At 38.7% G+C, this 24,644-nt stretch overlaps 1 protein-coding gene across 1 annotated transcript in view; it reads right to left on the bottom strand.

The window, feature by feature from the left end:
* Window positions 1-24,644, bottom strand: part of MAD1L1 (mitotic arrest deficient 1 like 1) — an 844,071-nt gene that overhangs the window by 805,053 nt on the left and 14,374 nt on the right. The window contains exons 3-8 of the mRNA XM_027875000.1: window positions 21,103-21,243; window positions 19,062-19,241; window positions 17,920-18,044; window positions 5,707-5,788; window positions 4,772-4,902; window positions 1,899-2,013 (exon numbers count right to left, since the gene is read on the bottom strand). Of these exons, the coding sequence (XP_027730801.1) occupies window positions 1,899-2,013; window positions 4,772-4,902; window positions 5,707-5,788; window positions 17,920-18,044; window positions 19,062-19,241; window positions 21,103-21,243 (774 nt within the window). The remainder of the gene's footprint in view (window positions 1-1,898; window positions 2,014-4,771; window positions 4,903-5,706; window positions 5,789-17,919; window positions 18,045-19,061; window positions 19,242-21,102; window positions 21,244-24,644) is intronic.

Genomic DNA, 24,644 nt, shown 5'->3' with positions numbered 1-24,644 from the left:
AAAGTCAAAGAAATCATAATGTATTAAAACCGTTTCCTTCCATCTCAAATTCCAGGAACAATGTCCCTTAAAATTCAACATCCTTTGTAGTCTCATGATTAGAGCATGATGGATATTGATTCACAATAACACTCAGGGCCAAATCACAACTGCTCCCTGAATCTAAGGGTTGACTAGATATGAGAGTAAATAAATTTTTATTTTTCATTATTTTTTATAATCTCCTACCTCCTTAGGAAAAGGTAAACATTATAAGTAATAATGCAAATAATTAGGTTTTTTTCCCAACTGCTGTAGTTTCAATGTATGTTTCCCTGGTTCATTCTTATCTAGTCCCATAACCGAAAATATACATCCCAAAATGCAAAAAGTAACAAGAAATAGCCTTAGACCCTTACTGCAAAACCATGAACCAACCAAAGAACCCAGAATCATGAGCAATGGCTGCTCCACTAAAGGCAGCATAGGGTAGCAAAGAGACATGGCCTCAAAGACAAGAACATCAAGACTCAAGGCCTACCTAGACATATATGGACTGTGGGACTTGGACAAATCCCTTGACCTCTCAATGCCCCGCCACAACTCTCTCTGTAGGTTGCATTGCAGGTGTAGATTTCAACTAGCAGAGGAAGTTCCTACCTAGGAGCTCTATTCAAGTGATGAAATCAAACATGCCTCCCCAAGACCTCCTCTCGACCCACCCAAAAAGAAAACCTAGCCCCACAAGCTTCTTTCTTTTTCTCATGACCTGAGGAACGCACTGTATGATTTAAATCCCTAGGCCCAGAAGAAACAATAATAGAAACAGGTTCTTCCCATTACTGTAAGAGGATGGAACCCCACTGCCGCCAAGTCAGAGTATTATAATGACTTTGCCATCTTGTTGGAGGCTAAGATTTTTAACAATCAAACTAAAAAAAATCAAGTAGGTGAATCTATTCATCAGTTACTTAGTATATGCTCTTCAACTGCAATAGGCCCCTGACCTCAAGAAACTTCACATAACTAGTCTTAATATAAGTGAATAGTCTTAATAGAATGAAACATCATCAAAGAGGAATGAAAAGAAAAAAGAACTAGGATTGAATCAGAATGGGTTCTAGTCTCTTTCCCCCTCATTGCATCACTAGATAATATAGCAAAATATAAAGATAAAGCATGATTTGAAAGAAGAGATATAAGAGGACACTTCCAGCCCAGGCTTCTTAGAGGTGGGAGGCCCACAGGTATTGCACATAGCACCTGTTTTCAGACTTTTTCAATGAATTGATTGGTTTTTCCTCTTTTCTTTCTGTCTTTAAAAAAAATATTATTTGTTATATGGGATGGCTCTCTAGGAGCCTGGGACAAATAATGGAGAATACCATGAGGATATAAAAAACAAAAGACATTAATAAAAACTTAAGAGTTTCACCAGCAAAGTGGAAAAATAAAATATGATGAAGAATGTCTTCTGTAAAATTTTGCTCTGCAGTTGCATGGAGAAGTAATTAAGTTCATCCATGAATAGATCTATCACACACACATATTGCAGATGTAAAATAATAAGGGTCTCTTCAAGTTTAAGATTTTAAAACCGACACAACTATCCTCAGACAAAAATCCTGATGTATATTACAAAAGAAGGTCCATTCTGAAGTAAACTATAGTCCATGTATGCTATTATGGAAAAAAAAAACCTCTTCCAAAGAAAGAATATCTTGCATTCTCTTATTCTCACTACTAGAAGAGACATTACAATAAAGATTAAGGTTTAAGGGGGGAAAAAAGGAAATTGCCAGTTTGAATAAACAAATCAAACTGGACATAAGGTCCTAAGGTCCTTCAGGAAAGCTAAGACAAGCAGGTAAGGAAACAATATTCACCAGACAGCAGGCTTCTTAAGCATAGATCCTCACCTCCTTCTCCAATTCCAAGGCCACCATATCTTCCTGTATCTTCTCATGACGTTCCAGTTTTCTTTGAAGTCCTTCTACTTCTTCTTTCAACAAGCCATTGTTCTCTTTCATTTCTCTGGTGGCAGCAGGGAGAGAACAACCAACCATTTATAAAGCAACTAATCTTTCGTCCTGAACCAGCTCCTGGGCTTGATCAGCAAATGCGCAGCATCTACCAATCCAGAGGGCACTTGGTCTCATCCTAGTCTAGAAAACTAACTCTCCCTATCAAATCTTTGCCATTCTAGTAGGGTCTGATTACTTTCATATCATTCATAACTTGTTTCTTACAAATATATTCCAAGTAGATGGAGCCAAAATGGCATAGTAAAGGTCAGGACTTGTCTGAGCTCTCCCAAAATACCCTTCAAAAAACTTTAAAATAATGCCTCAAAACAAACTCTGGAGCAGCACAAACAAATATACTGCAAGCTACTACATATTCAAAAGAATTGCTGGGAGAGCTGGAAAACAGTTTGGAAAATAAGTTGTCAGCATCTTTCATATCTCCAATGACAATAAATTTCAAATTGGTAAAACACTAAAATATATTATTCATAATTATGAATAAGAGAAAAATTTATACCCAGACAAAGGAAATGAAAGGTCACAAAAGACAAAAATAGACATTTTTGATAAAAACAAGTTTTAAAAACCTTTTACACAAATAAAATCAATGCAGCTAGAATAAGACTACTAGACTGGTGGAAAAAAAAAATAGGTTCACTTAATAACCTTATTAAAAGCCAAACACCAAAAATCTATAAGGAACTAACACAAATTTTTAAATTCAGCAGCAATTCCCCAACAGACAAGTAATCAAAGGATATGAACAAAAGAGCTTTCAAAAGAACTACAAAATAAAAATGAGCACCTTTTTAAAATGTCCAAAACCACTAATAATCAGAGAAATGCATATTAAAACTATCCTACTGGAGGACCTGCATTCAAATCCTAGTTCTGGCACTTACTATTTCTGTGACCTTACTACTACGTAAGTGACTTCTGGGCAAATCACTTAACCTCTATAGGCCTCGGTATCCTTATCTATAAAATGAGGTGGTGGAACTAAATGTCCCATCTAGATACTGTGATTCACCTCACACTTAAAATAATAAAAATTACAGAAACATAGAAAAACTCAATGATGGAAGGGTTATAGGCTTACTAATCCACTGATGATAAATCAGTAAATTATTTCAACTATTCAGGAAAACAATTTGGAATTATGTAATAAAGTTATTCAATTGTTTATACCTTCTGATACCCCTCCCACACGCAAAAATAATCCCATTTCTGGAACTACATCCCAAACAAGTTATTGACAAAAAGAAAACTCTCTGATACAAAAAGGTTATTAGCAGCATTACTTATGGCAATAAAAAGTTCAAAAACAAAAATGTTTGCCTAGCGACTAAGGAATAATTGAATAAATAATGGTATGTAAATGTAACATAATATTACTAGATCACAAGGAAAGAAAAAAAAGAGAAAAATAGAAAGACTGACAACAGTGTAAATAAAATCAACATGATTTTTTCTGGTGGAGTGCCACTGTACTATGTCCTTGGCCTTGCTTGGTTCATACTTTTATCATTACTTGGATGAAGGAACAGATTTTAATTCAACAAACATGCATTAAGCACCTACTAGGTACAAGGCATTATACCTGGTGCTAGGGACACAAAAAAGAAACCAAACAATTCCTGGCCTCCATTTACTGGAGAGGACACAACTTATATATACAGATGAAAACAGACAAGCACTGACAACTGGAGATGGAGGCCACCCCAGCGTTCACATAGGAGGAGGCACCAAGGCTAAGACTAGAAAGCCACAAGCCATTCTAAGAGGTAAAGCTGAGGATGATGGGGACTGTTCAGATGTGGGAGCGTGCATGCATGAAGGCAAAAATAAAGGAATGTGAATGCAGGGTTCAGGGAATTGCAAATAGGCCATTTAGGTTAGAATGCAGAATTTGTGAAGAAAGAAATAAATATGAAATGAATTAGGGAAGTAGTCAGACTGCAGAATATTTCTAATGTCAGAATGAGATGTTTCTATTTTATCACAGAGCAGGACAGTGAGATGCCTTATTTTATTCTATTCTCTCTCCCTGTGCCTTAGGAAGATGATTTTTGCAGCAGTGAAGAAGATGAATTAGAGGGGAAAGACACTAGAAGAAAGAACACTAATTCAATTCAACAAGCATTTAAGTGTCTATCATACATAAAGTACAATTAGAAGGCTTTAGCAATAGTCCAGGAGAGCAGTGTTTCAGGGCCTTAACTAGGGTGTACACTGGTGAATAAAGAAGGGGAAACAGACACAAGACCCAGAGAAGACATAATCTAATAGACATGACAACTGATTAGATGTGGGTGACGAGAGAGAGGAAAAAATCAAGGATGACTCTGACGGTTGGCCTGGGGTGAGGAGTCTGAGGGAGGACATGGTAGCTGTCTTCAAGTATTTGAAGGATTAAAATGTGGAAGAAAATTAAACTAGTTTTTCTTGACCCTAGAGAACAGAATTAGTAACAATGAACAGGATATTAAGGGAGGCAGATTTCTGTTCCTAATGACGAGAACTGTCTAAAAGTGATATGGGCTACCTCAGGAGGTAGTGAGTTTCTCATCACTGGAAATCTTCAAGCAGAGACCACACTTAAACACTTATCTAGGGGTTGAAGAGGAGCTCCTAAGCTGGGACGGATAAGACCAGGTGACCGTCGAGGTCCTATCTGAGATTCTAGGAAATTTAAATATTAATTAGAGAAACAAAAGGCTCTTGGGTCCTGCTAGCACCAGACCGTTTTTTTCTTCCCCCTTTACCTCAGGTAGACATTTTCCTCCCTTAGGTGCTTCACTTCCCTCTCCATCTTTGGGAATCGTACAAGTTCTGACTTCATGTTCTTCACAATGGCAGCGTCCTGCTCCTGCAGAGATAGCTTCTGCTCCAGTTCCTAAGAAGACCAGAGACCCAAAAGAGATGGAACATGGGAGCATTGACAGCCTGCTCATAATTCCTTTTTTAATAACAATGAAATTTGCTGTACTTCATAAAATCACCTAGTGCTATAGACTCAATATTTGACTTTTTTAAACAATGGGGATGTCTCTATCTGGATGCAGCTATAGACACCTTGTCCACTTATTTCTAAATGCCACAATAGGGTTAGAGGTATAATGTGTGATTATTAGTAAAACAAAGGTAAATGGTCCATCAAAGACTACAAATTTGGTTTCATTAACCAGATCTTTAACTCAGTCGCCACAGACTCAAAATTCATGCATTCCATAAAATTAAAACTCAACCATTTTACTTCCCTTCAAAAAGACATGTTAATTGACTACATATTTTTCTGAGCAAAGAGCTACTCAATATATTTAAGGGAACTGCAGTTAACCTGAAGCCAGGGACCATATATTTGAGATGGCCCAATCTAACACAGACCTAACTAGTTAGAGTATCCACACCATCCCATCCTCAAACACACTTCTGAATCGTCCTTCAGAAATACCAGGTCCAGGAGCAACTAGGTGGCACAGTGGATAGAGCACCAGCCCTGGACTCAGGAGGACTTGAGTTCAAATCTGACCTCAGACACATAACATTTACTAGCTGTGTGACCCTGGGCAAGCCACTTAACCCCACTGCCTAACCCCCCCCCCCCAAAAAAAATACCAGGTCCACCATCTGAAATGTCTATAAAACAAAAACACCTTTACCTAACTTGGAGGGAGGAAGAAACCAACATACTACTCACTTTGATTTTCTTTTCATTGTCAGCTATAAGACACTGGCTTTCTTGCAGCTCTAGGACTCGCTGGCTGGCTTCCTGCCATTTTCTGTTGAATAGACAAGAGAGTTACCATATGAATATACAAAAGCATTTCACAAATTAAGCATCATTCCAAATACGAAAGTCCATTCCATAGAAGTGTATTAGTAAAATTTGTATGATTTTGGCAAAGCCAGGACTAAGGGCAAGCAAGGTAAGCAGCAGCTACTGGGTATAAAACAGAATACTTTTTAATATTTTAAAAATGCACATGTTTTTAATGCCAAAGAATCCTATTTATGGCATGTCATTACTTAATCTGTACACTTTACAATGATTACTCAAGCCATAGCTGGACAATAAGAAATCTTCCAAGAAATGAAACAATGAAAGGAAATGGCTGTCTCTGGCTGTCAAACGCCACATCTTCAGCAATGGCCTAAGCTCAGGGCATGGATGCAGCCTTGCAATGAGAATGTAATGAAATACTACCTATCAATCACAACATACAAAAAAAAAAAAGAAGTTACAATAAAGGATTTAAAAGGATATAATTATTAAAAATAGATGCTATTTCCCCAACCTTCACATTTGTCAGGGCAGCAACACAAAACAACAACCTTCAGGGCAGTGGAAATTACACCAGACTTCAGAATACCACTCCCTACAAGGTGGTAATTTCATACTTTCACATCAACCAAATCCAAAGGAAGCTTCCTTGCCTTCTTAAAAGAAAACCATTCCATGCCACATAAAATAAATGCGGGTTCTACCACATGCCATCCCCTTGGTGGAAAGGTCCCAAAAATCTTCCGGGGGACTTTCTACCACTTAATTGACCTTGAAACAACTCTGCCCTTAGAAAAAAACCTAACATAGTCCAATGGATACACATTGGATACATTAATACAAATACACACACAGGACAGGCAAGACTGCCTCACTGAAACAGCAAGGTACCCCAAGGTAAAGAGCAAATGCCAGGCAAATCAAACCACCACCACCTCGACCACTATCTCCCCTCAGATTCTGATGAAGACAGCCAAGGCCCCTCAGTCCCAAATCCTTGCGAATAGCAGTAATCCAGCCCTAAACCACCAGATCTGCTTCTAGCCCAGCATCCACAGCCATCATTGATAAGAAAAATTACTGTAGAGAGAGGGCCCACCTTCCCCATCAGCACCAGTAGCAACTACTGACCAAATAGATAGATAGGCAAAGGAGCCCTAACAGTAGTCACAATCCCTAGACTACCAGTCTTGCTTCCAGGTCCAGCCTTCGAAGCCATCATCTGAGGAAACAATTCCTGTGGAGAAAGAGTCAGCCATCTCCACCAATGACCAACCACAGGGCAGAAAAGCCAGCCTACCTGAAACAGCAGGGACCCCTGAGGGAGAGATAGGAGGCAGCACATGTTAGACAAGTCAAACCACCACCACATTCTGTTTGACTCTGTGCTCCTTCAAGGTAGGAACTATATTTTCCTTCTTTTTGTATCCCCAGCACATAGCATAGTTCCTGGCACATAGTAGACACTTACTGACTGATTAGCATCTTCCCTCAGATCCCCATGGAGACAGCCCAGGACCCTGAACCCAAGAGCCTTGGCAATAGCAATGCTTCCAGCCCAGTGCCCTTGGTCATCATCCTGGAAAGTAACCCTTGTGGAGGTACAGCCTGGCAATTACTACTGCAAGTGCTACAGTCGCAGCTACTGAAGACCAAGAAAAGAAAGTTCTTGCCACCAAAGTCCTTGGTGCTGTCAAACAGTTTGGCATCAGAAAGTGTCATAATTTTAACAGTGGAAATAATATCAAAGAAGAGTCACTACCATCTGCTTGCTAAGCACCCTAAGGACCATGGGACCTTTCCATCTGACTTGGGGTTGAAACCTTCTAGGCTGTCTTCCCCCTTAAAATGTGAGCTGTTTGAAAAGAGGGAGCTGTACTTTTCTATCTGTATTCCCAGCACTTAGCAGACTGCTTTGCACATAGTAAATACTTAATAAACACTATTCATTTCCAAAAAAAAAAAAAAAAGAAAGATAAAAAACCTGCAACAGTATCAATGTCCTCTAAAAAACACAGTACATGCAGTAAAAGTATTGTCTGGGACAATGTCTTCAAAGAAAAGGAAGCAACCAAAAAAAAAGGTAAACAGGAAACATCAGGCACACACAATAATAATAAGAACTCCAACACAGTCGCCAATCAGCACCATGGGTCAATATTATCTGTAACAGGAGGGCTGAGAGGCCCTAAGCATCTTGCAGGCAAGCTGCCCCAGGATCTAAATTGATACTGAGATTCACCGTAAAGTACCACCAACCAGTCCACCAGGCAAAACTGCCTCCTCCCTAGGGATCCTAACAAATTCCTGTCCCTTTGGCGGCCTCTGATAAGGGATTACCCTTACCCCACCCCATCCTCCACCACCTTCTGTGGAGGCTGCACAAACACTCCCCAACACCTTCATCCAGGAACATAGGTCTACAATCAAGCAGGCTAACCCCCATAATGATATAAAGCCAGTTTTACTATCACTTCCTCATGTCACTAGAAAATGAAATGCCTCTCAACAATCTCACCTCTTTTTCCTTTAAATCCTTTCTAGAAAGGATTTATCCAAATCATCCTGGGGAAAAGAGACCTGCTAATTTAATAGACGGTCATGAACCATTTCCCCCACATTCACATTCTTCTGAGGGGAAAAACTTAAAGGGCCAGCTGACTTCATACCAGGGATGGAATAACAGAGCCAAATAGGACTATGCCTAAAAGTTGTTCATTCTCATAGGTGCATCCTTCTTAAAGGGCACATCCAAGAAATCATTGAAATAGAAAGCGATCCCCCTTCTGAGCACAGCAAAAAGACTTTCCTCAAGAGCCAAGTAATCATAGGTCTCTGGGACTGTCGGGAGAGACAAAGCGCTGAGGCTAGATTGCAGGGCTATATCAATAGCAAAAAGGGCACCATTCATGATGCGGACTAAGCATGTGTACATGCTCTCCTACACACACACACACACACACACACAGGCCTTAGACAAGCATGTTATTGAATATAACATTCCCATTAAACAATGGAAGTTTCCTATGTCCTACTCATATTATTGGAAAAGCCATATTCCATCATGGAATTCACAAAAGGCAATTTTGGACAAAGGATAATGGTTTGATCCCCTGGCATCTCAATAGCAACTAGGGCCCAATAAGAGGCCAGCAACTGCTTCTGAAAAGTGTTGCAACAAGTAGCCACTTCAAGGAGCTGACAGGTCCACAAATCTACAATCACTTAATCTGGCCTTCCCTTGGTGCCTGACAAAGGTACCATTCAGACTGGTCCTCATGACCACAGATCTCTAAAAACATAGGCCCTTAAGAGTGATAAGGATTCAATAGAAGAGAGCCTGCTGAGAGAAGAGAGACTGTTTTAGGTCTTCTAATTCTACAACCTGTTCTGGGTCCTACTTAAGAGGCAGGCTTATGGGTACTCAATAAATGGAGGTCAACAAAATAACTAGGGTGGGAATAAGGTTTATCTAACCAAATGATCAAATAAGCACCTGAGGTTACTTTTCAATTGTGGAAGAAAATTATCTTATTATGGACTATATCACCTGGCTTTCCCTTAGTCCAAAAATTTAACTAAGCAAGCTGGGCCAAGAATTTTCATAAGGTTAATCTCCCCCGCTCTATACTTAACATGAGTCACCAACAGATCTAGGGCTTGGTCAATATTATATCATCAAAAGAGTGGTGGACATCAGTGCCTTCAAGAAACATAGTTCTTTTCGACGTCAGCAATATGAAAGAGAAGACAAGGATAAGGAAGGACAGAGACAGTAAACTGGAACTCCTTTCCAAATAAAATCAAACTACTCTGGACTACTCTCAGTCATGAGCATAGAGAAATAGCTTATGGCAAGATTATAAGAATTCATCCATGAGGCAGCTAGGTGGCGCAGTGAATAGAATTCTGGCCTTGGAGTCAGGAGGACCTGAGTTCAAATACAGCCTCAGACACTTAACACTTACTAGCTGTGTGACCCTGAGCAAGTCACTTAACCCCAACTGCCTCACCAAAAAAGCAAAAAAAAAAGAAAAAAGAAAAAGAATTCATCCAATGCATGGGCTACCTGGTCCACATGTTTACAATATCAAAACCAGTCACAGTGATTGAAATTGAGAGAACAACTTTATTCAGTTTCCTGTAATCTAATACAAAGTTCCAGGTAACATCTATCTTCTTCACTGGCCACACATGTTATTATAAGGGGACTCTGTATGATGAAGTATTCCAACCTCCTTCATCTCCATCAGTAAGAAAAACTATATTTCACATTAAGACTATTCACATCCTTCCACCCAGGGACCCAATACTGGTTAGTATTAAGTAGGCAAGATGGCTCAGATGACTTCAAAGGTTTCTGTTTGTCTCTACGCATAATAACCAGAACAGGAGTTGCCATAAGCACTCATACAGGTACTGACTCCCAAGTAGTAAAAATATCCATCCAAAAATATCCTGGTTAGCCCCAGTTGTGACCCTGGAAGCCTACTTCCAACCCAGCAAGGATGCCCCTGGTAGTCTTCTACCAAACCCCTGGGGAACACTGTAGTGTCCCTTCGGACCCACTGAGAGTCTCTCAGTATGATGGTAAGCGGGTTGCCTCTATCCTGCATCCCCTTAAATATCTGGTGCCTCTTCCCCTTTCCAAGTCAACTTAACTCAGGCATATGCCCTCCAATCACTAAGTGGTCCTGCAGCTAAAGCAGCCTGAGCCTCAGGGGCACTTCAGCCCTCGAGGGTCCCTAAGAGTCCCTTAAGTACAGATACAAAGATTTAGCTGGCTCATCCAACTCATCTGGATGGGGGCTTTGCAAAACGTCTTAACTTTCAGTGGGGCAGAAAGATCCTTACTGCCTTAATTTCAGATATCAGGATACCATTTTAGGGGTTGCTAAATTCCACAGGCTAATAATAAATCATCTTTTCAAACCATGCTTCAGAAGCTACATCCAAAGCCCCTTAGGGAGGCTATCACTAGGTATCACCTACAACCTACCTAACATGGCTATGGGAAAAGTACCTCTTGCCATCATCCTCAGAGTGTCTATTTGATTGTTACTACATGGTATATACCCTTTGACCTAGTGATACTACTACTAATCCTATAACCCCAAAGAGATCAAAGAAAAAGAAAAAGGACCTAGATGTACAAAAATACTTATAAAAGCTCATTTTGTGATGGTAAAAAAATGGAAACTGAGGGGAGGTCCATCAACCAGGGAAAGCTCAACAAATTATGAAATAAAGTGTAATGAAATAACTACTGTACCATAAGAAATAATGAAAGGGATAGTTTCAGGAAAAGCTAGGAAGACCTATGTCAGTATGAACTGACACAGAGTGAAGGAAGCAGACCCAAGAGAAGAATTTATACTCTAACAACATTATTGCAAAAACAATTTTGAAAGACCTAAGAAATATGAAATCAATACAATGACCAACCATGATTCCAGAATGGCACCCACATCCTGACAGAGGTGATGGACTAAATACGCAAAATAAGACACACTTTTCTTGGACGTGGTCAACATGAGGATTTGTTTTCCTTGATGTGCATATTATATAGGTTTTGTTTTTCTTTCTTTTACCAGTGGATGGGGACAGAAGGACGGAAGATGAAATAAATGCTTCTTAATTGAAAAAGAATTTTTAAATTAAAACATACAGTTTGATCAAGGGGAAAAAAAGGAGGATGGGAACAGCACAGGTACAGTTTGCCAAATGCATTTCTTTTAGGAATTTCAACCTCTTCCTTGCTAAGCATTGGGAAATTGCAGAGGCAATTCATTTTTACACATTTATACCAATCTTCCTGATTTAGGCACCAACAGACAAAAGACAATTGCCTCTAAGTGATTTAACAGGCATTGCAAGAGTCCATCAGTGGTAAGCACCCCAGGACAATGGAACTCTGCAGGCCAGAGAAGCTCTACATTGGCTCCCACTAACCCTTTATTAAACTGATGTTCATTAGGCTGTTTAGACAAGATTCCCACTAGCACTTTTTAAACTGACTCCTTAGGCTATTGTTAAAACTTCTCCTGAAACCCCTCAAATTCTATGGTAGTGAAAAGCCACATACCTTCCAACTCCCCCGTGAAGGAAGTCACCTCACCCCAGAGGACAGTAATACCCCAGAGTAGACCCAAGGCACTCTTACCCCTGGCAATGTCTAATTCTCATCCTCACTTCTCTCCCATTTTATTCCCTTATCATTCTCATCTAAGTAGAATTCAACACATTCTCCAGCAAAACTCCTGGTTGTTTTCTGCCTGTAGCCTACTGGTCTTTGACCAATGACGAGTTCTCTCTTCACTTGTGCTGTTACTAGGTCCATACAGTACCCTTCTGACCTCAAGACACAATCCTTAAAAAAAAAAAGCATATTCATCTGTCTCTAACTGCTGAATGCACATACTGTTTTCATTTCTCTTTTACAAAGGATTCAATTTTTCTAAAAGTGTTAGTAAGAAGTAAAGAGTACAAGGGCTTAGTATTCTTAGAGTAAAATGTTTTTACTCTCCCTGCCAAGCTCCTCATGCATCTGTCAGGCTGCAGGTGAGGGCCTTATCCTTATCCTATTTAGAAGGTTCCTCTTATCCTAAAAATTGGTACAACCACAGGGTACCAAGCCTCCTGTATCTGGCCATTCAATGACTGGAGGTTCCATTTCCTCCACATTATCAATTTCAACCACAAAATTATCCACGAAGTCACTGCCATCCTGACTAACCCCAAATGCTCTAGGCTGGGCCCACCTCAGGCCATTCCAGTGATTCCAATTCAACACTGTAACAAAATACAACACTTGTGACATCTGTTATTATGCAATCCATATGTGTTACAGTGACAACTCCAAGTATCTGTTGCTCAAAATTGGTGGCATTTGATAGGCAAATTGAATTCTAGATAAAGGCTATTGCTTTCATTGATATGTGCCTTGGAAGGTATGTTACTGTTCAACAGATGCTTGTTACAGTGTTGAGCTGGAATCACTGGAATGGCTTGAGTTGGGCCCAACCAAGAACCATACCATATCTCAGGAACACCCATTGCCCACTGGCTAGACTTTTCATATCCCTTAATTCTCCAGAATGAGCAAATCCTAAGAATGGCCTCCTTGTCTCCTTTAAAAAGAAACCATCCCAGACAATATAAAACAAATGCTATTCCTACCACACCACCTAATGAGGCAATCCAAATGCTTTTGTAATTTGTACTTTATTGTAATCTATATTCTAGTAGCAGAAGAGAATTGCTATGTTCAGTGGAGTATAATAAGTATAGACCCTATATCTAGAAATCGATATAGTATAGTGCTTTTATTAAAGAAAAAAGTGATTGATGGTTTTCAGTTCCAGTTGTGTTGATCTGCATTTTTTCCTCTTTCCAAGCACTATCCATGGATGTGAAGTAATTAGGAAAGCAAATACCATGATGTTGTCAATAACCAATTCACCGTTACTGACCTGTCACCTGATCATTACTAACAATAAAATAAGGGCAGTCATAAATCAAAGTATTTATTTCTGGCTATCAAAAGATGACTAGTATTTCTGAATACAAACTAGAGGAGTTAAGAAGTCGAGGCTCTAAAATAGGGTGCTTTGTAGTCACAAAAAAAATTGTCACACTTAATTATTTACAAAGTAGGCAAGGCAAAGTTAAATTAATTACTTCCTGTCTTTCATATATGGATATTTTTATTGGACTTAAAGTAAAATAAAAACAGTCTAGAGCTGGACTTCAGAAAAAAGCTGGAAGAGGCCCAGCAATGATCCTATCACTACAGCAATAAAGGAATGGGTTAACTACAGATACATGAGTCACTGGAAAAACTGAAAAGTATTACACTTTTAATATATACAACTCTGAAATTCAGGAATTTTCTATACATCCAATAGTCAAAAACAAGGGCTTAGACATCTAGCTATCGGTATTTCACTAAGTAAAAAGGAAAAAAAAATTCACGAAGTGATGGCTTCTTTTTAAAGGAAGCCAGGAGACCATTCTCAAGATTTGATCATTCTGGAGAATTAAGAGATACTGGTAAGCTTAAAAGATTCTCTCATTCTTAAAAAAATATTAATGATTAAATCAGGTGATACCCATCAGAACATGGCCCTGACCACAATAAAGATGTCTATTTCCCAATTTCAAAGTGAGACAGGATGATGAATGACTGTCACTTGCTGTAAGCAAGGATTCTTAACCTGACTGCCATGTACCCTTCTGCCATCTGGTGAAACCTATGGACCTCATCCCTGAATAATGTTCTTAAGTGCATAAAATAAAATACATAGGATTATAAAGAAAAACAGTTAGACTGAAATACAGTTATTGAAATATATTTTAATGAGTTCATGGATGCCAGGTTAAGAATCCCTGCTTTACTGGTTAATGGTCTTAACAAGTGACCTTTCATTATAAATTTAACAAAGCCTGGCTGGGTAATACATCATATACCAAATCATAATTTTGTTTTCCTTGCATTCTCTTCAACATATAGAATAATGTGCTATTGCTCCCCAAAAAAAGATATCTATTACTGTCACCAAGAAATAAAAACTTACACCTAAGAATAAGTAAAGAGAAATCATTGGAATACCTTTTTTTTTTAATAGAAGAAATCAATGAAAAAAAGTGAAAGGGCACTTTATTGATGATGATATTCATCAGTCAATCTAATCAAAAGTAACAGGAAATGCTCAAATGCATTTCAGAGCCCATTCTTTTTTGTGCAAAAAAAAAATCAGCAGTTCTGACTGTAAAATTAGAAGTATGAATAATGAGGGCTTTCTTGCTACTTATTGAGTTTACTGATAACCACAACAAAACACAAAAAGAAATCATTTTCAATCACTTCAATTTCAAAACAAAACAATTTTCCTATGAACTACTTATATAATAAAATCCAAAACTGAATTATTGGTTTGTGGGTCAATGATATTTAAGCTGAAATCATTTCTCAAAAATGTTTGTTATTCAACTATACTTATGATGCTGTATCCCAGAAGATGAGTCCAACACTTCCACGTCAATAATGTCAATGAAAGGATTCTCCATGAACATTTCATATATATACAATGTACTGTCACAAAATTGGATTGGCACAAAATATCCTTCATAAATTACTTTCATTTGAGATTGATAATAAAAATACATGAGGTTGAGGTTATAACATTATGGCAAATACTCAAATAGTAAAATAATCCACAATCCCAGTAACGTATGTATGTATATATTCCTTCCATCGATGCAGACCTAGCCCTCCCTCTGTACAACATTTGTCCATGTCTTCCCATAAGCTTGGGGGCCTCATACAGTGTGTTCAGGACCTTCCTTATTCTCTTCACATCTCAAGGACCAGTGAAGCATGCAAGTTAACCATTGCTCTCATCATGTGTCAAGTCCATCTTTATTGATCATACATTTCTTTAATGATATCCTTTACTCTAGTTACAGTGAGTAAAGACAAATAAAGAACAACAAAATGCTCTTTGGAAAAACAAATTTGTAACATAGTATCACACAGGTTTTAATGAAGGAAATAAATAGGAATGCAGCTTCTTTAAATAAGGTAGTTCTTGAATTTTGCAGACTAATAAAAAAGATTTTCAATTCCTTTCAAGTACCACCACCCAGAAGAAAATTTTAATTAACAAATTACAGACATCTCTTAAAGGTCACTCACTCTGAAACATGCTGGTCCTCTAATGTGATGTTAAAGCAATGCATTCACAAAGGTGAAAATTTGCAAGAAACCACAATGGCTTTTGAATTCTGGAATGGATGGAATTATAAAGGGTTGCAAGTAATTTAGTTGTGAAATTTAACTAAAATTTTGACATGCTAAAATTCTGTTTAGTAATGTTGAGCTAGGTAGAAACAGCAGCAGCTCAACGTTTGTCAGCTAATCCAGAAGTATACTCTTTATGGATGCTATCCAAATTTTTTTTAAAACAGTAATGTAAAAGGGGCTTCAGTAAACTTAAAATAATTTTAAATGATATAGAATCATCAATGGCATAAGATTAGTTGTCAAATCTTCTTTCCACTTAATAAAAAAATGCAAATCACTTTAATTTTAAAGGTTCTTCAACGGGTACAAATTCACTGATAAAAGGAGAAGTTAGAATCACTAATTTGTGACTGCACTTACATGTAAACTAAGCTGGTTGTGCTTCTACTTGCCTAAACTGAAGTAAACCACTGTTTAAGAAGTAAAACTGTTTATTAGAAGGGAAACAGTAAGCTGGGAAACAATTTTTATAGACAGTGTCTCTGATAAAGGCTTCATTTCTAAAATATATAGAGAACTGATTCAAATTTATAAGAATACAAGTCATTCCCCAATTGATAAATAGTCAAAGGATATGTACAGGCAGTTTTCAGATGAAGAAATTAAAGTTATCTATAGTCATATGAAAAAATGCTCTAAATTACTATTGAATGGAGAAATGCAAATTAAAACAACTCTAAGGTACCACCTATCAGATTGGCTAACATGACAAAACAGGAAAATGATAAATGTTGAAGATGTGGGAAAATTGGATACTATTGCATTGTTGGTGGAGTTGTGAACTGATCCAACCATTTTGGAAAGCAATTTGGAACTATACACAAAGCGCTATAAAGTTGTGCATATGCTTTGACCCCGCAATACCACTTCTAGGTCTACATCCCAAAGATATTATAAAAATGGGAAAAGGACCCACATATACAAAAATATTTACAGCAGCTCTTTTTGTGGTGGCAAAGAACTGGAAATTGAGGGGATGCCCATCAACTGGGGAATGGCTGAACAAATTATGGTATATGAATGTAATGAAATACTATTGTTCCATAAGAAATGATGAGTAGGCAGACTTCAGAAAAACTTGTAAAGACTTAAATGAATTGATGCTGAGTAAAGTGAGCAGAACCAGGAGAACATTGTACACAATAATAGCAACATTGTGCAATGACTAACTTTGACAGACTTTTGCTCTTCTCAGCAATGCAAGCATCTAAGACAACTCCAAAAGGCCCATGATGGAAAATGCTGTCCGCATCCAGAGAAAGAACTATGCTATTTCCTCTCTTGTTTTGTTTTATTTCTTCTTTCTCGTGGTTCCACCCATTGGTTCTAATTCTGCTTTACAACATGACTAATGTGAAAATAGGTTCAATATGAATATATATGTAGACTGTACACTGTCTTGGGAAAGGGGGAGGAGAGGGAGGAGGAGAAAATCTAAAACTCAAAATCTTATGGAAGGGAATATTAAAAACTAAAGTGAATAAATTAATTCATCAAAAAATTTTAAATAATAAAAGAAATTGGAAAAAAAAAGAATTAAAATTGTTCATACCTTAATTTGGAAAGAATGGGAATAACAACATTTGCAAATTTGCTCAAGGCACACAATTGCCCTCTCCTGTTTTCCAGACAATAAACAAGTCCCTTCCCCTTTCTGAGGGCGCTAAACTAGATCTCATGATCTCTAAAAGTCCATGTTATCTCCTCTCTTAGAATGAACATTGCTTGAGAGCAGGGATGTCATTTTTTGCCCTTTCTTTGTATCCTCAACATTTAGCACTGTGCCTGACACATAGTATTCAATAAATGCTTGTTGAATGACTTACTGACATTCTATAATTCTATTGATTTCTCACACTCGTGGAATCTTAAAATGAAAAAAAAACAAAAAATCCAAGTCTACTACATAACTATATTAGATTTTAGACTACGGAGCTACTTACTAATCAAGAAAACAGAGGATTAAGTTTAAGATCAGTTATCCTTAATGCAATAAGTAACAATAATTTAACCTTAAACTTTTCCTTTAAATATACTATAAGATTTCCATAACCTCATTCCAGTAAATCATGTGGGCTTTGCTCATTTATAACAGCTGGGGAAGGAACCAGGTATATATACGTGTGAGTTAGAATGAAAAAATAACTTATATTAATTTTTATACAATGGCAGCATCCAAAATTTCATAGATCTATACCATGCACAGCTAGAAAAAAAGAGAAGCCTTTCTTTAACCAATAGAAAGCAAAATCCATGAAAGAAGTTTCCCCTTCAGGTTTTGTTTTGTCTTTTTCCTGAAAGGGCTGCTGTTGTGCTATACTCACTTGTGCTGCACATCTAACTGCTCCATCAGCTCCTGCTTCTGGGATTCCAAGTTCTTCACTTGCATCTCCTGGTTCATTATATTCCACTGCAAATCAGAAATTTTCCCCTTTAACTCACAGATGGTCTGGATCCAAAAGAAAGAGGGTAGAAAAAGAAAAAAAAAGCCAAGACCATCAAGTTAACCAATTCTTAAACTAGAATGTGGTGATATCAAACACTGATAAACAAAGGGAGAGTCACTCATCCAAAAGGCCAGGCAGACTGGTAAGGCCCCCTCCCCCAAAGCAAGAGGCAATAAAGAAAGGCCCATCACTTTCAATCTGTCACTTGAATTCTCATTTTTATGATTTACTCCCCCACAGCAGTGTCAAAAGCATTCTTCTCAGTCAGAATATGCAACAAAAGAATGAACTGGCTCCCTTTGCAAGGAACCAGTTTCTCTACCCCATGATCCTTAGACTGTTTTAGAGGTGTACCCACAAGCAAGAATCACACAGACAGTAACTAAGAAAAAATAACATCCATGAGAAATAGGACTACAGAAGCAGAGTCGGTGCACATTCATTCACACCAAGCCAACATCACCCCCCACCTCCAGTCTTGTTCTTCTTACACTGACAATTATTCTGAAAAATGAATGTCAAATGTACTCCCTTTCGGTGCCAAGACAAAAATAACCTTTAGGGAGCATCCAAATAGCCATCAAGAAAAGAGCTAGAAGGAACACAGACGGCTTGCCATCACCTTTTCCCTTCCTTGATTTCTCTTCCCTTTATCTCCCTTCAGAATCAATAACTGTACACACCAATGAAAAGGGTCCTCAGTCTTACCTCCTTCTTGTAAAATAGCAAAGTCTTTGACGAGCCATTTAAGCATGAATATAGCATCTGCTCTAGTTTTAGAGTCCCTGGTGCTCTAGAACTATCACATGCACAGAAGAAATGGAAGCCTCTACCCCCACCCCAAAGAAAAAAAGCTACAAGATCACAGGGACCCTCAGTCCCTGTGTAACTTTTAGAAAGTGAATTAATCTCTCCTGGCTTCAACTCTCTGTGAAATAAAAACACGATCCTTAAGTTTCCTTCCAATTGTAACTCCTATGATCTGGAAATGTGATCTCTAATGCTTTTCAAAGACTCACCTGATTAGCTTCAGCTAACTTGTTCTCTTTCTCCTGGAGCTTCTTGTTTGCCGTGTCCAGATCCTGTTTACATGACCTATTGATTTCAGTTTGTTCCTTCAATTTATTCTCTGCTTCCACCTCCCTCTCCTGGAGCTGTTTGATACGGGTCATAAGCTCCTGGTTGCGGTCAGCCTCTCTCTATAAATGAGAGAAAATAACTTCCATTCAATTCCACAGAATAAAGTCTAGGGGAGAAATAGGGTGGGCTTACAGTCAACTCACAGTGACCCATACAACAAAAGAGAAACAAGTCACTATAGCAGCACTTTCTATAATGGAGAAGAATTAGAAAAAGAGTAGCTGCCCATTGATTATGGAATGGCCAGACAAACTGAGGGACATGAATTGTAATAGAACATTACTATGCTGTAAGAAACGATGTGTGCGATGAACAGAAACATGGAAAGATCTATACAAACTGATGCAAAGTAAGAGCCAAGAAAACAATATATACAATGACTGCAATAATGTAAAAGGAAAGAACCACCCACAAAAAAGAACAAAAATCAAAAGTAAATAATGAAAAATCACAAAGAATAAGTATTGTCCAAAGAAGAGATATGAGGGGCAGCTAGGTGGTGCAGTGGATAGAGCTCTGGCCTTGGAGTCAGGAGGACCTGAGTTCAAATCCAACCTCAGACACATAACACTCACTAGCTGTGTGACTCTGGGCAAGTCACTTAACCCCAAATGCCTCATACTAAGAAAAAAAAAAAATTAGGCGATTTGAGAAACATCATATGACTAGCAAGTTGGAGAGAAAAGACAAAATCTCAGGTTTCCTAATTCCTAGTACAATTCCTTTTCCACTCCTCCCCAAAGGAAAAAGACTGCAAGGAGAGTTGTCAAGTTCTTCAATCCCACTCTCCATACTCGAACACAGAGTCCTCCCAGCAGCCACTCTGCTAGCAAACTCACAGCTTAACTGCCGAAACTGAACCAGTGTGCCAGCAAAATCCACTTACAAAAAAACTTCCCTGAGAGCAAGGCCCAACCAGGGGAATAACACAAAGGCATAACACTCCCTGGTCCAGGCCTCACAGTTTATCCCAATTCAAACTAAATGAAAGCTAGGGACCTCATAATAAACCATTACCAGGGAACCACATCATCCGGATTTTTTTAAAAAATCAAATTACTATCACACTGAGACTATCTTCACTGTTTTGGTAGCAACCAAACAAGAACATTCACTACAGAGAGGACAGCAAAAGTTTCCTTGGAGGAATGGGGCTTGGGAGGCAGAGGGAAGAGACCAAGGCTTTGTAATCCAATTCTCAGCTTTCAACCCTGGCAGCATTTCTGCTAAAATTGATTAGCACTTATTGAAAAAACCATAGCAAATTGCTCTGCTAATCAAAGCAAATCAAGTCAGGGATTTACATACTAAAGGAGGATTATGCCACATCACCTCAGAGGAGTTGAGGAATCAGAGCCCAGCCTGCTCCTCTGCAGGGCTCTGTCATCACTCAGACAGAATGCAAGACCCAAGTCTGTGCCGTTTGTTCATGGATGGGATAGGGGATTTCCTTTTTTAGGCATCTCCCTCTCTCAATTCCTCTATTACATACTCAGTGTCTGCCAATGCTTCTATTATTTTCCCAGAGGAAGGAAGAATGCCAGCAGGTCAAATCCTAGACGCGGCTGCCTACTTAAGCAATATAGCTCAGTAAACCCATAAGCACATTCAACCCAAAAACTTTCAAAGTCATCATTTAGGCTTCATTTCCTCTCATGTGGGTGCTGGAATTGTCACCATTCCAACTCATCACTGTCAAGGATCTGAAGCATTTCCAATTACCTAAGCCATTTAAATAATTGGCCCAGAGGAAGAATGCCTAAGTGTTCCAGACCCAGAGCTCCTCTGGCTACATGCTGTCATGTCACTGTGGGATTTTTCAGCTGACTGAGCACTTATTTATTTGGCAGGTATCATACAAGATCCCAATTCTCTCGAGAGGCTTGTCTAGAAATGGTTTAGCCTCTAGCTCATACCCACCTCATAATTCCTGGCATTGGTTGTTGCTGCCTTCTCAAGTTCAACTCGAGCCCTCTTATGGCTCAACTCCATCTGTATCTTCTCCCGTTCTACCTGGATAAGGTGAGATTTCGAACGGATCTGCTCAGCTCTTTCCTCCAACTGTGGACATCACAGAAACACAGAACGACAGAATGTGAAAGTTAGAAGGGACCCCAGAGGCCATCTAGTTCAACTCATACACAAAAGGAAACCCCACTATAACAAATTTGTCTTCCCTCCCAGACCTGCAAGAAGCAGGGAACTTATCATCACTCTGGGCATCCTATTCCACTTCTGGACAGCTCTGGGTTAGAAAATTTTTCCTGACATCAAACCTAAATTTGACTCTGAATCTTCCACCCATCACTCTTGTTCCTGCCCTCTGGAAGAAGTTTAGAAATGTAATCCCTGTCCAACATACACCCCTTCAGGAACTTGAAGAGAGCTCTCATCCCCTAAAGTCTTCTCTGCTGCAGGTCAAAGATCCCCACTTCTCTCCATCAATCTTCATATGACATGAACGTGAGTTAGCCTCCCCAGGATACTTTCCAGCTTATCAATATCCTTCTTAAACTGTAGTGCTCAGAAACAAACACAGTGCTTAAGCTGAAGTCTTATGAAGAAGTACTCTAAATCACTTTTGATTAGAGAAATGCAAATTATAACAACTCTGAGGTACCACCTCACACCTATGAGACTAGCCAACATGACAAAAAAAGAAAATAATAAATGTGGGAGAGGACATGGGAAAACTGGAACACTAAGGCACTGTTGGTGGAGTTGTGAACCAATCCAATCATTCTGCAGAGCAATTTTGAACTATGCCCAAAGGGCAAGCAAATTGTGCATACCCTTTGATACAGCAATACCACTACCAGGTCTGTATCCCAGAGATCATTAAAATGGAAAAAGGACCCATATATGCAAAAATATTTATAGCAGCTCTTTTTGTGGTGACAAAAAATCGGAAATTGAGGGAATGCCCATCAACTGAGGAATGGCTGAACAAGTTGAGGTACATGAATGTAAAGGAATACTATTCTACTGTGCAATAAGAAATGATGAGTAGACAGATTTCAGAAAATCTGGAAAGACTTGCATGAACAAATGCAAAGTGAAATGAGCAAAACTAGGAAAACACTGTACACAATAACAGCAACATTGTGTGATGATCAACTATGAATGACACGAATCAGCAACATGATCCAAGACAACATGATCTAAGAAAATTAGAAAAGACTCATGATGGAAAAGGCTATCTACATACAGAGAAAGAACTGATGGAGTCTGAATGCAGATCAAAGCATACTATTTTCACTTTTTTATGTTTCCCCCTTTTGCTCTGTTTATTCTTTCACAACATGACTAATGTGGAACTATGTTTAACATGAAAATGCTATCCACATCTAGACAAAGAACTGATGGACTCTAAATGCAGATTGAAGCATACTTTGTTCAATTACTTTATTTTTGGGGGGTTTTTTTCCTTTCGGTCTGTTTCTTCTTCTAAAACTGTGACTAATATGGAAATATGTTTTACATGATTGCACATATATAACCTATATCAAATTGCTTACAATCTTAGGAAGAAGGGAAGGGAGTAAGGGAGAAAAATTTGGAACTCAAAATTTTATAAAAATGAATGCTAAAAGTTATCTTTACATATAACTGGGGAAAAAATATTAAAAAAACAAAAACAAAAAATGAAAGGAGGAGAAAAAGAAGTTGGAGCTAAACAGGACAACTCTCATGTTTCTCCTGGGAGAAGTGAAGTATTCTCATAGCTGTTTTCCTTATAATAGTTTTTTAAGTTTAAGGCAAATTGCCTTACACATAATATTTCATTTTATCTTCACAGGAACCCTGGGAGGTAAATGCTATTATTATCTCCAGTTTAAAGGTGAATAAACTGAGACTAACAGAAGTGACTTGTTCAAAGTCACACAGGTAGTTAGTGTCCCAGGCAGGATTTGAATTCAAGTCTTCCTGAACAGAAATACTTCACCAGACACATCATTTAATCCAGCAGTGCTTCCTATAACCAAAAGCAAAAAGACTAGAATGAAGCTCACTGTACAGACCTTGAGGGTAGAAGACACCTGCAGGGGAGAGAGAATAACTCACTTTATTCATGAAAAAAGTATTTTTCATCCCCTACCATCCCCCCCCTTCTCACTGTGGTTCAATCTAAGCACATAAGGTGCTAGGGTTCAGATGACTCAGAATGGAACCCTTCAGAAGGGCAGCATGGGCTAGAGGATAAAGCACCTTACTTAGCATCAAAGGGCCTGGTTTTGAATCCTGGCACTGCGAATTACTACCTATGTGACCTCAGCAAGACACTTCATCTTTCTGAATTTATTTCTTTATCTGTAAAGTCTGAACTGGGTCAAATAACCTTTAAGGACACCCCCAGCTGTAACGATGTGAATGTAGATTATCTTTCAGAGGATGACAGAGAAAAATTTTACAAAAACATTGTAGAACTAGACAAAATAACAGGCATGTTTAACCGGGAGAAAAGAAGAATTAGGGGGATATGATAAATGTTTTCAAGTATTTGCAGGGCTGCTTGTGAAAGAGGGATTAGACCTGCTCTGTTTGGCCAGAGAAAGACCACTAGGATGATGAGGGGACTCAAAATCATTTCACATCATATGACAGAAGAGATGAAAGCCTGAAGATGGCCAGCCTAGAGAAAAGATAGAGGGCAGGAGAGAAAAACAGATCTGCATGATAGCTTCCATCAAATATCTCAAGTGCTGTCATGCACAAGAGGAAATATGATTCATTTTATGTAGCTCTGGAGGGTAGAACGAGGACCAAACGGTAAGAGCTACAGGGACGCCACGCTTGGATATTTATGAGGAAAAGCTTTCTAATAATAGAGCTATATGACAATAAAGCATGCTGACTTGTAAGTCAGTGACCTCACCATCACTGAAGGGCTCAAGCAGCTGCTGGTCAGGAATGGGAGAAGTGGTTAACACAACTTAAGGAAACTCAGCCTGCATAGGACGTTCTAGGGACTGTGAGACCATTACCCTGGCTAAAGGGAAAGGTCCCTGTTGGAAAGGGATGATTGTCTAAGCAAAGTGGAGTCCTAAATAACAGGCTCATGAGTATGAACTTATTCTGTAGGTACTGGCATTTCTGAAGAGAAGTTCCTGTGACATGATGCTTTGGTGTTTTGTTTTGTTTTGTTTTGTTTTCAATCAGTCTAGAGGTGGTATGCAAGATGGCACAAGACACTCCATCTCCCAATTCCAGGCATTTTCTCTGGCTGTCCTCCATGCTTGGAATGCTTCCCCTCCTCATCTCCACCTCCTGGCTTCCCTGGCCTCCTCCAAGTCCCAGATAAAATCCCAGCTTCTAGTGTCTTCCCTTTATTGATTATTTCCTAATTATCTTGTGTATAGCTTGCATGTACACAGTTATTTGTATTATTATCTTCCCCATTAGATTGTGAGCTCCTTTTGTCTTTCCTTATATGCCTGCAGTTAGTACAGCGCCTGGCACCT

Source organism: Vombatus ursinus, unplaced genomic scaffold (genome assembly GCF_900497805.2).
Source record: "Vombatus ursinus unplaced genomic scaffold, bare-nosed wombat genome assembly UNPS02014807.1, whole genome shotgun sequence".
In the NCBI taxonomy this organism is placed as follows: Eukaryota; Metazoa; Chordata; class Mammalia; order Diprotodontia; family Vombatidae; genus Vombatus; species Vombatus ursinus.
This window is presented reverse-complemented; position numbering and strand designations above follow the sequence as displayed.